Source organism: Xiphophorus hellerii, chromosome 8 (assembly GCF_003331165.1).
Source record: "Xiphophorus hellerii strain 12219 chromosome 8, Xiphophorus_hellerii-4.1, whole genome shotgun sequence".
NCBI lineage: Eukaryota > Metazoa > Chordata > Actinopteri > Cyprinodontiformes > Poeciliidae > Xiphophorus > Xiphophorus hellerii.
The window spans coordinates 13,141,951-13,155,736 of NC_045679.1; the positions used below are offsets into that span (position 1 = coordinate 13,141,951).

At 37.6% G+C, this 13,786-nt stretch overlaps 1 protein-coding gene across 1 annotated transcript; it reads right to left on the minus strand.

Moving 5' to 3' along the window:
- Positions 1-2,846: 2,846 nt before the first annotated feature.
- On the minus strand, positions 2,847-13,142 carry cercam (cerebral endothelial cell adhesion molecule). Its single transcript, XM_032570735.1, has 12 exons — positions 12,776-13,142; positions 11,051-11,161; positions 8,940-9,057; positions 8,655-8,789; positions 8,343-8,547; positions 7,668-7,787; positions 7,452-7,528; positions 7,109-7,215; positions 6,715-6,847; positions 5,887-6,014; positions 5,197-5,400; positions 2,847-3,745 (listed from the first exon to the last, which is right to left on the minus strand). Exons 1-12 carry the CDS (start codon positions 13,099-13,101, stop codon positions 3,511-3,513), a joined length of 1,899 nt encoding a protein of 632 aa, XP_032426626.1. The 5' UTR covers positions 13,102-13,142; the 3' UTR covers positions 2,847-3,510.
- Positions 13,143-13,786: the final 644 nt, after the last annotated feature.

The following is a 13,786-nucleotide window of genomic DNA, read 5'->3' on the forward strand; positions in this document are numbered from 1 at the left end:
AAAGACCAAGGAACGCAGCAGACAGATCAGGAATAGATTTGTGGCAAAGTTTTTAGCAGGTTTATTTTATAAAACATTCAAAGATGTGAACATTTTACAGATCAGATAATCAAATTAGAGAATGGCACACCTCTGAAAACCTAGGTGTCCTCTTAAACTTTGGCACAGTATGTGCTATATTTTAGGTAAAGGCCATACAGACTGTACAAATATTTAAAACACAAAAATGTCGTCTACCTTTCCATCCTGTCTAATTTCTATATAAGTGTTTTAGTTAGATGCAGGGGGAGCAGCTGTTTATCAAATCCCTTCAGGCGCAAAGACCTAATGAAGCAAAAGTAGACTACAGTAAACCCCATTACACACAAAGATACAAAGTTATGATCTTAGTCTCCAGTATACATCCACTCTACAATCCCTGTTTTGAAATGGAAAACCTCTGTAGATACACATCTCTGTATTACTTCACTCATTTTCTGTCCATTTCTGACATTAAAGTACAAACATTCACTGTTAAGTGATTACAAATATGGATTTTCCTTCAGAGTTTATGGTCTTAATCACATAAATCTAAACTCCTTGATTCAAATTAAGAAGAACTCGAGGTTAATTAGTAAAACTATGTTTCCATTACAGGTAAAACAGATGAAGCTGTGTATATATATGTATATGCTGGGGCTGAAATAACTTGACTGATACGTTTTTCTATCAAGCACTTAAAACAAATTCTACATGTTTCTACATGCGTATGAACACTGAAAATAATTTAGGAAGACAAGAAATACTGGTTACTTTAGTACGTCCACATTATGAAACCTTATTCCCTGTTGCTGCGGTCTGCCTGTTTTGGCCTCCTGAGTCCACACCTCCTAACCAGCAGCCAATAGGTTGCTGAGTTTAGATTCCCTCCTATGACGGGAGGTTCTGTCTAGTTTGTACAGCTTTGAACAGGACAGAAGCTGAGTGTAAGGGCTACTGCTGCCTGTAACATTATTTTCTCTATAGGTGTGTGAGCTCTGCTTTAAATCCAAACTTAAGAAAGGAAGGAAGCTTCAGCAACCTTTGGGTTCCTCATGAATAATATTTTTCTTTTTAACAAAAGTTACAGATCGATAAGCTTGTGTACTATGGCCATGTAAACAAGTCCAGGAGTAAAGTTTGTACACTGTGAACCACTCTTCAGTTTGGCTTCTTTCATTCTGATTTGAGATAAATCAAGTCACAAGAACCAGAGAGCTTAACATGTGTAGAGATCTGATCAGATTATGTGTTTACTAAGACTCTATTCACTCTTTAGGAGTATCACACTGATTTTAAATGTAAGAAAATAGAGGGTTTTTTTCTTTTTAAGTAAAATAGATTAGTTGATTTTCATGTTAACATGATGACACTTAAAAAGAAATCAGTAATTTAAATATAAGTTTTACTTAAAACTACTAGAAATGGCCAAGTCAGTCACCTGACTTCCACCTACTAAAACCTCCATAATAACAACCAAATATCTGCATACAAAGGACTCTCACAATCTTTGGCATTTGAAAATGGCTTGTGAAGAAGAACGGGTCAAAATTCCAGCTGAGCAATGCATGTGACTGGTTTCTCCACACAGGAGACATTCTGAAGTTTTCACTATTAAAAAAGGCTTTTCCACAAGGTATTTAATACACTTCTGTACGTGTGTCCAAGACTAATTCGTTTTGTTTTCTTTGTATGTGTGGATTACTTGAATTGTTGCTGTTGTCTGATATGAATTTTATTTTAGTGGACCCCTTGAAATTATTTAAAGTGAGACATACCTATTATCACTTGTTTTACCACAGCGCATGTACACATAAGTAGTTCTAGAAATTGAAGACATTTCTAGTAGTTTGGTAATCAACTGGAGCAGCGATGTTGAGGAAATAATTATGTATACTGTATAGAACTATTTTTACCTCATAAACTCATCACTATAAAAGATTATTTTAAACTTTATGACCCGATTGACAGAATACTCTTTTCAAATTCATGCATTTTCCTTAAAACAATAGCCACAGACAGACTGTAGTTGCAACAATTCACAAACCAAGTTACAAAGTTACAAACCCGGTACTTTCTCATGAACTCCATCCACTGCTACGACTATCTGATACTTGAGAAATGATGCCCTCTTGTGGTAAATCCTGGCCTGTACAGCATGGGAAACTGAATGAAAACTTCATCAACTACATTATTGTTGAAGTCTTCTTTTATTATAATTTTTATTTGACTGGTTTGTCACTTTAAAATGACAAATGTTCCATACACCCCACATTAAAACATGAATAAGGGAGAGAAAAAAAAAAACAGCCAGAAGAATAAGTCTTGATTCATCAGTAAGACACATCATTAAAGACTCAATAAATTAAACTAATAATAATTTCTGCTAATTATTGATTATCAGAAATAATTGAAACAGAAAAAAGGTCCCTACACATGTTTATGTTTAGAAAATAAATGTGGAAGTTTAGTCAAACCTCATTTATGTAATTCAAATGGCTCATAAATGCTACTGTAAATGTTTTATGTAGTTCCTAAACCCATATCAAGTCCATTTAACATAAAAAATAAACACTTCTAACCCCAGCAGAAGTGTTAAGAAACATGTATCGATGTTTGTTATCAATTTTTAAAAAATAAATATTTAGAAAATCTTGGCTGCCTTAAATTATTCTGATGTTTTATTTAATTTAAAATAATAACCACTATCAGTCCAGATCACAATAAAATTGAATAATTTTTAAGAATAAAATATTTTTTCTTTTTTTGTAAATATTAAAAATTATGGTAACCCATGATTTGTTAAGTTTAAATGACCAATTTGACTCTGTAAATAACAAAACTTTACCTTTTTAAGAAACACTTCCTAAAAATTCTCTGTAGCATTCAGAATGTGAGTAACAACACAATATTTGATGAATCCAATCTTGAATCACTCATAAGAGTTCTGAACCATCACATGTCGAAGCTTTGACTGTGGAAACTGTTACCATGTAGAGCTTAGTAGTAGGTGCAGTTCTCTCTGTCAACAGTTCCACTGGAATAAAAAAAAATACCTAAAAAATTACAATACAAATTGTTTACACTAAAAAGGAAATGGCATCCTCCAACCTTTTGACAGACTTAGGGACAAACGCTGTGAGATCCGTTTTCTGGATATACAGTCACCACAGGCACACATGAAACACACAATTTCTTTCACACCCATCAAAGAAGAAGTAACAATAAAAACTTTAAAAACTCTGAATTGATTGAGGAAATTTGTTGTGCAAGTTTCTGCATAACATTTAAAGCATGCTGCTACAGAGTGAGTCAATAAATAACCCCAAAGATCATCCATGGAGTACCACACACCCTCTACAACAATAAAAATGGAAAAAGTCCAGCTCTTAGGACAATGGGCATGTCTGCCTCATCAAACCGACTGATATTAAGTCTGACATCATGTTGTCCCCTCAGCGTCCGTCTTTCTGACCTCCCAGCGTCCCGGCACTAAAGTTCGTCCCTGTAGGAGGCAGACAGCATCTCAGGCGGTGGCGCAGCCCCCTTCAGTGTTTTATGGGAGCCTCTCCAATCAGTCCTTACTGAGTCATCATCCCACAGCGTGGAGGTCTCTGTGTCACTCACCCACTCAGGATCGCCGGCGTATTGACATGGCTGTACCAGAAGGGGGCGTGTGCTGAAGGCTTGCAGGTTTCTGTTGGGGAAATGGGACTTGTAGTCCTCACTGTAAATAGAAAAGGAAGTATAGATATTTAAACAGTTTTTTTGTGTGATTTCAGTCGTTTGTTTTTTACCACAAATATTTACTCTCATATTAATCACAAAAAAAAAAAGAGAAAGAGAAAAAAAAAGAGATGCTGTGATTCACTCTGATTTTAAATGTCGTTTAGTTACACTGAAGGTCAGACAGAAGGACCAAACCTGGGATGCAGACGCTGTGTAATCTTAGCAGGGCAGTCAAGCATATCAAATGAGCCTCTCAGAGGTTAGAGACAGAGAACAGAGAAAGTGGGCTGGCTGGTTGCCAGCTTTCCACACAGTATGGCGTGCATGCATGCTTCCCACCTCCCATCTGGTTTACACATTCTGCAGCATGAAACATGTTATTTCTGCAGTCTGATGATAAAGGGTGTTTTTTTTCAGTGAACGTGTGGGTTTATCTGGAGCTCTGAGTTTTGTAATAAGAGAAGCTAACATGCTAATGTAAAAATAAGATCGAGATTGGGGTGCAGCCAACAAACATGCACAACGTAAAAAGAAAAATGTCCTTTAAGTCTAAAGTTAAACATTACTGCAATTATTTTTAAACTAGAGCACACTGAAGGATAGCCACAGTTTTTACTCTGGCTCTTTAATCTGGAAGGCCCACACCAAACAAAGCTAAATATGAAACTCAGGCATGTAAATTAAAGAATGTGTTGAGCAATTATGAGGCCTGTTTTTAGATTTTTAAGACTTGGGTAGAGTCTTAAAAATCTCTTACATTACATTCCAGTATACAACACTGGAATGTATTGAAGGCAATGAATGTGTGCACAGTTAAATTTTTTTTCTTTACATTTTACCACATTCCAAGCACAAACATCAAGTTATTTTATCTGGATTTCAAGTGATAAACCAACAAATTGTAGAGCATTATTATGAAATTAGGGGAAAATCATACCCCTAATTTTTTCTGCAAATAAAATTTTAAAAAGTGTGGCATGTATTTGAATTCAGCCCTCTTATACCGCTAAATCAAATCTAGTGCAACTGCCTTTGGAAAATTAGTTAATAGGTTTTCAGTGTGTAATTTAAACTTAGTTCATATATTGATGCTCTGCAAAGGTCTCAGGTTGGTTGGAGAACATTAGTGAATAAACAGCATCAGGAAGTCCCAGGAACACCACAGATAGGTCATTGATAAAGTTATGAAGATAGGTGTGAAGTTATAAACAAATCACACAAATCAACACCACACTTTATATTTGTAAAACAACCATGCAGAATTTTCCCTTCACATACCAATTATGTGCTACTTTGTGTTGGTCTGTTACATAAAATCCCAATCAAACATGTTGAAATGATATTTATTTTTATTATTTTTTTTATTTTTCACGTTTCTGTAGAACTGCTGTATTAAAAATAGTTTCTCCTAAGAGAACATCTAGAATTAAAACAATGCTAAATACTTACTTGGGATGTTTGTCATACATGATGGGGAGGAATTCATCGACAGGGAGCATCTTAGAGAGCGGCTCAGCATTGAGCAGTTTCTGGGCTCCCTGCTGAGAGATGGCGTAGGACAGAGTCCAGTACGAATAGTCGGCCACCACCAGGTTCCGAACGTTCTCCACCGCCGCCTCCTTTCCAGGATTCACTTGCTTCCTGCCAAGATATCTGTGGAAAAAGAAAGGGAGCGAATTTAGAAAGACCAAGAAAAATGTCAAAATGTGTTTTCTAAAACACATTTGACTTAGTTTCTTCTGTTCCTCTTCATTTTTTTCCTTGCATATGTTTTACACATGTCTAACCAACACAATATGCACAAAAGAGTTAGTAATGGTTCCTCCTCCCGCTAACAGATGCTTTCAAAGTGCTTTGATTCCATGTCTGACGTTTGGTCCGACACACTCAGTATGATTTAAATTGAAGCAAGCTGATTTTGGGTTGCATGAGACAAAGAAATCCAGCACCAGTAAGACGCACAATAAGGAATTTACACTGAGAACATTCAGCTTACTTTGAATAGTCAGATAGCTATCTACGAAGTATTTTTTATCCCCTTTTCCCACTCTTTAGCACATTCAGACAGCTGAATTTGTTGTGTTACCTTAACTCCTCCCATCCCTTACCAAAACCAAGGGAGAAAAAAAAACTTCTCACATTAAGTCCCAGTCCAGCTCCACCTGCTCCACCTCCTCCATTAACCTGAGCACTCGTCGCTTGAAGTTTGCCTCGAAGCGAACGTCATCCTCAAAGATCAGGGCTTTGTCCATTTGCATGTCCACAACCTAGAGAAAATATATATATACTGTATATGCTATATATATTATTATGAAAATATCTATAAATAGCTGAATTTTCCACAAATAATTTGGAGTCATTCCACAGAAAAATCCACGGATACTGAATCATAGATAGGTAGAGATCTGCTGTAACATCAAAAAGAAAGGTAATATGATTTGCATCTCAAAATAACAAGCCACTACTTAAAGCTCAAACGTCTAGGTGAAACATTAATTTAATCAAACTCTGTTTTTGCATTTTTGCTTTCTTTTTCCATTTTTTTTTTATTGATGAAAGGCTAAAAATGTAGTTCACACACCAAAAATTGAAAAAAGAAATACAGCTTTGGAAGCTGGAATACATCAGTGCAATGTTAGCTGACATACTATTGACTGGCACTTGCAAAGCAGCCAATCATGCAGCACCATTCATCTTCCTTGGAGATGATTGACAGAACCCCCAGCACAAAGGAAGACTGCCCACACAGTTTTCACTGTGTGTATTAATGCATATTAAGGTATATTTGCTGTGTGAACTATTAAAATAGGCAGTTTTAGGTGTTTTGAAGGGGCCTCAAGTATCTGCAAATTTCAAATATTCGTGGGCCCCATAAGCCCTAACTCGTGGGTTCCCCTGTAAACTCTCTAGCGCCCCTCCAGGTTGGGAGTGACTACACCAGATCTTTGTGTAGCCTAGTTCTCTCACCTCTTTCCAGATGTAATAGTGGCTGAGGAAGCAGCCCACCTCTCCTTTGGTCAGTGTGCGTCCAGAGAACGGGTCATAGTAACCCGGCAGCAAGTCGACACCCAGGAACTTAATGTCGCTGCTGTTCAGTGCACTGGAGGAACACACAGTGAGAAACAAATATATATTGGCTTTAAAACAAACAAAAAAAGATCATATTTATCAAAGTTTGTCGTATTTTCTATTAATGCAGCACCAAAATCCGCAACTGGATGGTTTTACTACCAATCATTCAAATGCTGACATTCTCTAATTCTTACTTTTTGCATTTAGGATATTTTTTTATTTGATGATAAAGACACTTAAGCAACTGTATTGATGAATATCTGTCTGGAGACTTTGAGTGTGTGCTTACTTTCCATCTATAGCATCTACCACTTTGACGTCAACCTCCAGCTCGTTTAGGGAGTACAGCATCCTGTCTCTGCGGTCAGGCCGGCGTCGCAGGTTAATCAGATAGATCTGCAGACAGACCAAAGCTTACACACACGCTGCGGAATAACTAAAAGCTTTCAAACTTTGTGAATCTAAAGACATCTTCTCAGGAACTGCAGGATTAAATTAGGTTAGAATTCACTTTCCTTCATGCTCTTATCATTGTGTCATTATTTTCTTTTGGCAGTAAAAGCCACAAATAAATTAGGTTTACAAATGTTTTTCTCTGAACAGAAAAAAAACTCAAACCATAAAAGTCTCACCTCATCAAACCCTACCAGGTCTCTCTGCTTTGGGAACATGTGAACGTATCGAGAAGGATACATGGCGGGCCCATCAACTTCCAAACAGAGACCAGATTTGAGTTTGAAGAGGAAATGCAAGAAAACAGCAGAAATCATGCAAATGTGGCTGATAAGACAAAGGTTTCAGTGATGTAAAGCACTTGTCAGATAACAGTCTGATGCTCGGTTTCTTACTCAGTGACTCCAGATGGACATGGACAAAGTTGAGACGATCGTCCTCCAGCGTAAAATGAGGTTTGCCGGGAACGTTTAGGTAGCCATAGCGCTCCTTGTTGCACACGTACATCTGGACCTCTACACAAGCAAAAATGAACACTCTAAGTTTTTTTTATCGGCTTATAATCTTTCATCTTCTGTGGAAGAGTATTTACATTATATGTGGGGAAAGTGTTTAGCAACTGGAGCTTGTTTGATAAGAATTATCTTTTCCCCTAAGCCCTGATTTCCTCCTGAGGTGTTTGTTGGGAATTTGTTTCAACCACAGCATGGAGGTGCAGGAATGTTGCTGCATTTTACAGAAATAGCCCAGAATAACAGCCCAGTCTTCATCCAATCATTTCATCTTTTGTCATGGAAACATCGGATCCCCACATAAGCATGGAAATGTTGGTTTTGCCGCTTCCTTTTCTTTGGAACATTTAAACATAAACAGCAGCATCTTCTGGAAAGTTTACCCCATGGGAAACTTCTCCAACTAAATTTGTCTTTTGAAACTTGGTGGCAAAAAGTTGTAATTCTTTAACTGAACTTCTAAACATCTAGAGCAGTCTCTGCATTCACCACTTCCAGAATATAAATGTCTTTATAAGAAGCCAAGACAAACATTTTGTCGGTATTGAGGTGACAAACCTGCAGCCCGGCAGGAAAATGCAAAAACGATGATGTCGTCATAGGGCCATGAGTAGTCTTCATGAGGAGGGTAGAAAGCTAGTTTCTTCATGCCTTCCTTCCTCAGATCCAGCAGCAGGGTGCTGTGGACCATCGGCACGGGGTAGCAGCCGTGTCTGTGGCGGTAACGTGTCGGGAAGTATTCCGCTGTTCGTCGATAATAACCCTAAAAGAAACAAATAACTACAATGAAAATGAGCATCAAACATGACTGTTTCCAGATTATGCATCCACTATGAGAAATGTCTTAATTTTTTCTTAGCGTTTCCGTACCTGCGGTGTGATACCGCACCAAAAGTTGGAATACGCTCCCGGGGAGTCTAACATGGGAGCAATGACTGACTTGTTCTCTGCAATCATCAGGTTGAGGGTTTCTGCGTTGGTGAGGATGTTGTCTGTGTCAGCATACTGACCAATAGGAAACACAGAAAACAAAGACAACAGTGGTGAATTAAATTAACTCTAAATGCGTTAAGAATCAGCTGCAAAGAAACATAAATGCAGCAAAGCAAATGGAGAGAAGTCAATATTGTAAACAGATATGGTTAAATAAAATACCAATATGTAGTCAGCCCAGCGTTTTCTGGCAAAGTTGAGAGCTGCCTGCTTCAGTTTCATCACATACTCATATCTGCTGTTGGGCCAGTGCTTTGGACCAAACTCCCCCGCATAAGACCTAGAAAAGAGACAGATGTCATCCCTGGAGATATTTCTGTTTTGGAATTTTATGGAACTGTTAGCATAGTGATCCACAAACTGGAAACCATTACATTTTATAGCAGAATTGGTTCCTCCTTCTTAAAAGAAATGTGGGTCTCAGAAGACGATGTGCTCTCTGAGAGCCCTTCCGGTCTATAACTGAGTTAAACTGAATGATCCTGATAGCTCTTAAGCATATTCCATAAGCATTCAAAAACATTTCATTCAGGCTCATTCCAAAGTTTAATTTTAACCTTTATCCCAAAACCGCTTTGGAGTGTTTTGAAGATCCTTATCCGGTTGGAACTTCCAAGTGTGTCTGACATTTTAACCATCAGACCCAAATTGTCACCTTCAGATGAAGGAAAGTTGGTCAGGATGTTCAGGAACAATCCAACTCTTAAGGTAATTATAAATTGGAACACCAGTGTCACTATCCAAAGTGAAACAAAGTTTATAACCATAACCATGGGTGCTGACTATGAAAGAAGCCTCCAAGCACAAATTTCACTTAAAGGTGTCCACACAAGCCATGTGTCTTCTGGAGAAACGTTTGATGATAACATGAGCCAAAATTGACTTTTGGTCACAATGAGAAGTAGTATGTTTGGGAGTCAACGTGAGGCTTTCGAACCTAAGAACATTTTAGGAAAGCTCAGGCACTGGTGGTGCTGGTGCGCCTCAATAATAATGTAGGCTGACAAAGAACTCTGATACAAATATTGCAGCAATTATCCAAAAATAGTTCAGCTCATGTTTCACTCACTTCATGATGCAAGAAACACACAGTAACAGAGATGGTATGGTCTTATTTCTGATTGATTTGGCTATTAATTATTTCACCACATGAGGGCACTCCCAGATGGCAAATTATTCCTTAAATATTAGAAAATTAACATGTTATTGTGGAGCCACAGTAGAAGTAACATACCCAGTCCTCACCAAGTTGAACACTGTGAATCCTAAGCGACTGAGCTCAACACACAGGTGCCATTTAGAACAGATGTTTCATTATTTACATGCTGTTCCACAAAATCCCTTTGCTTCTTCATGAATGCACTTTTGTTTTTCATTATCCAAGAATGGACGCCAAGACAATAAAAACAACAAAAATAGTGTGTAGCAAGGCCATTTCCACCTGTTAAATGAACAATGCAAATGAATCTTAAAGTTGTTTTTTTTTTTTAAATGACCATGACATCCATACTCAGGATGAGTGTATGTAAACATCTGAACTGGCGTGTGAAGGGAATTTCAAGAGGGTGAAAACCACATGAGGGACTTTGCCTTATGTTATGTGTTGAGAATGAAAAAATCAAGACAAAGTTTTATCCCTGAGTAAGCCATAAGCCATCCTCCAGGCCAGTTTTATGACCGGAACATCTCAGTATAGGGTTTAGTCAGAATGAGTAACTGAATACAAATCTTGCCATCACTCATTTCCCTACAGTTTGCCTCCAAATAACCAGACTTTCTAGATATTGCTTTAAAGTGATTCTGAACAGATATTAATATATTATTCAGAGGATATTTGTTTCAAGAACTGGGCTGAAAATGATTAGAAAAAGCAGATAGATCAAAGTACATTTTTTGAAAAGACCTTTAACAAGCTTGAGTGAAACTTTCCTGGAGCCAAGACAAAACAAAACACAGAAGAACATTTGGTTTCTTGGAAGCTAAACTACTACATTCAAAGTTGCTGCTCCTTATTATAGAGTTATCTGCATAACAGCAGATGAGCAGAAACACGCAAAAAGAAAATATATATTTTTTTATTTCAGATTACAGTGCGACATATAATTCAATCTCGGTGAGAGTGAAAACTTAAGAGGCAGTTTTGAGATGTAAACAACATCTGGTTATAAATGTTCTCTCCTGTTCTTTTATATACTCACACTAAACTGTGATCTGTGGCTCTCGTAGACCACAGCCCTGCAGGAAGTTTAACACAAAGATAAATGTGGACTTACGTCGGCTGGTCCATTGGCCTCCACTCAACGTAATGGTAAAATCTCTGCATGACAGTGAGCCACTCTCTCAGAATGGCTGTGGTGTTGTCTGAGTTGTGATCTGTCGCGGCCCTGAGAGGAGCAAGGAGAAATCAGAAAGGATCTGGACAGGACTTTAAGAATGTATGAAGATCAGATCAGCAGTCACATCTGTTATAAGCTATAAAAATAATTTACTCCACTCCACCACCTCTGGGCGGAGGAGTGAAAGAAACCATTAATATCGAGAATCTTTTTTCAGCAGTGTCCCTTAATGAGGGAAATTAATTTAGAGCAAAAACCCACCACTATAAATGATTCGCCTAATTGATTTAATTTGGAGAACGTCTCTGCTCCGATATAACATTTGTGTGACACTTTCCTATAAATTAGAATTTCTAATGCTTTGTTTTATTGCCAGAAAAATTATTCTCCTGTCTGGTTATTTTATTTATGAACAGTTTTTACCTTGCTTTCAAAAATGTTAGCTTCAAAATATTTATGAAATTTCAAAATACGGGGCTAATATCCTTGGCATGTCAGTGTTTTATTTGAAGGCTATCTATATTATGCAAAATATGAACATGAAAACTAAAACTAAACACAGTATATTTTAACTCATGTCTATAAAAGTCAAGATAAGCATAAAAATGTTAGATATATGCATATTATAACTGTAATTATCAATATTTCATATAATTTTAGCAGCAGCTGGAAAGAAGTTACTTCTTTGAATAAAAGAAATGAAATAATGTTTTACATTTGTATACTGTCTGAATGGATTGGTTGGTTGGATTTCTGTCTAAACTTTGACTAGGCCATTCAGACATAGAAGTATAGCTTCTATCCTAAACTATCCAATTGTTATGGTGACCGTGCGTTTAGGGTTGTTGTCCTGCTGGAAAGTGAAAGTTTCAAGTCCTTTGCAGCCTCTTAAAAAGTGTTCTTCCAGGATTGTCCGGACTTTAGCATAATCCCATCAAGTCTGATAAGCTTCCGTGTTCTTACTGAAGAAAAACCTTGGCACGGCATGACGCTGACACTTATTTTATTGAGAAAAATGTGTTATATGTAATATTAAGTTTTCCACTGCACTTTTGCATGTGATCTTTCTTCTCATTGTTCCCTAGAAGCTGTGGAGTGCTTGGTGGAGTTGTTTATTTAAGAGTGTCAGAGTAAAGTGGGCTGAGTACAAATGATGCATGCAACACTTTCTAAATGTTTTTCTTTTTCTTCCTGTAAGAAATTTTGAAAAACATGCTTTCTATTTCTTCCATTTCAGAATCACGCACTACTTTGAGTTGGTCTGTACATAAAGTCCTAATAAAATCCATTAACATTTGTTGGTGTAACGTGACAAAACGTCTGCAAGCACTTTACTTGTTACTTTTACAGAAGGCAAAATTCAGTTTTCTGTAAATAAAACACACCCAAGTTTAGTTAGTGATGGTAGTTATAGATTTTAAAAACAGCAACTGAGTCATGCCCAATTATTATTTTAGCCTGCCGAAACAAATCAGAGCAGAGCATTTAAAACTGTCTCCAAACAGCAGGAGCTGACTGCAGCCCTGCGCTGGGAGAAAGGCTCAGAGGGGGAACAGGACTGCTCCTTTCCTCAACTCATCTAAATGCTTTTGACCTTTTGAAGGAGTATAAGAAGCTGATCCCTGACTAAGGAGTCGAGAGCAAAGCATGCAGGACACCCACCACACAGAGATGCGGTCTTTGGGGTAGTTGAGTCTCTCCAGAGCTCCGAGGTAGTACGGCAGGGAATGCGCTGCATTCCTGGCTATGATCGCGATCACCACGGTGGGAGGCTGCATCCCGGACTCCTCCGGAAACTTTTCTTCAACAAAGTAACACTCAGCCCGGGAAGTTAAGGCTGCTAAGACTAAAACATGAAGTAACATGGTGGAATGTGGTGAAGATGAAAATGCTGCTTCGCTTCTGGGCAGCCCGTAGACTCTTGTACGCGTCAGCAGTCCAAGAAAAAGAGGGCTTTCCCAAATGATCAACCACCTACTTCTTCCCATTGCTGGGTGAAGTCATGCAAGCTCAGACTGGGAGAGGACTCGCAACTTCCGCTGTAAGGAAAAATCTAGCAATGCAGTAAAGGCATCACGTTTTGGCCAGATTCATTTCTTACTCCCGAAAAAACGTTTTTATACAGATATTAAGAGACATATGCTCTCTATTTTCTGTAATTTAACTATTTCAATTTATAAATAAATAAAAATCTTTTCCTTTTCATCAGTTAATATAGTGTTTTTATTTTTATTTTTTAATTTTTAATTTTTTGCAACAAACTGCAGTGTAGTTGTTAGCTAAAATAGCCCGAATAACCCATGTGTACTTTATATATAAGCTTCCTAATAATTAAAACAGATTGACGTGCAACCAATTTTGGAAACAATTTAACAAAATCACCAGCAGGGGGCGGCTTTGATCCAAAAGAAGCACCTAGTGACGTTAGAGGTCATAGTGAGGGCTTGTATCTTCAGGTTATTGTTTTCTAATATCATTTTTGTTCTACTTCTTTACATCCGCGTAGTTAATTATTTCTGCAAAAGCAGTTAAAGCCAGCCATAAACCTACAATAGCATAACTATGTATAACAACGATCATGCACAAAGATGTTTTAAACAAATGTCCTGCTCTATCCAAAGCAAAAACAGGAATTTTATGCAAAAAAGTTGAGTGTGCGCCACCAAGGCCGCG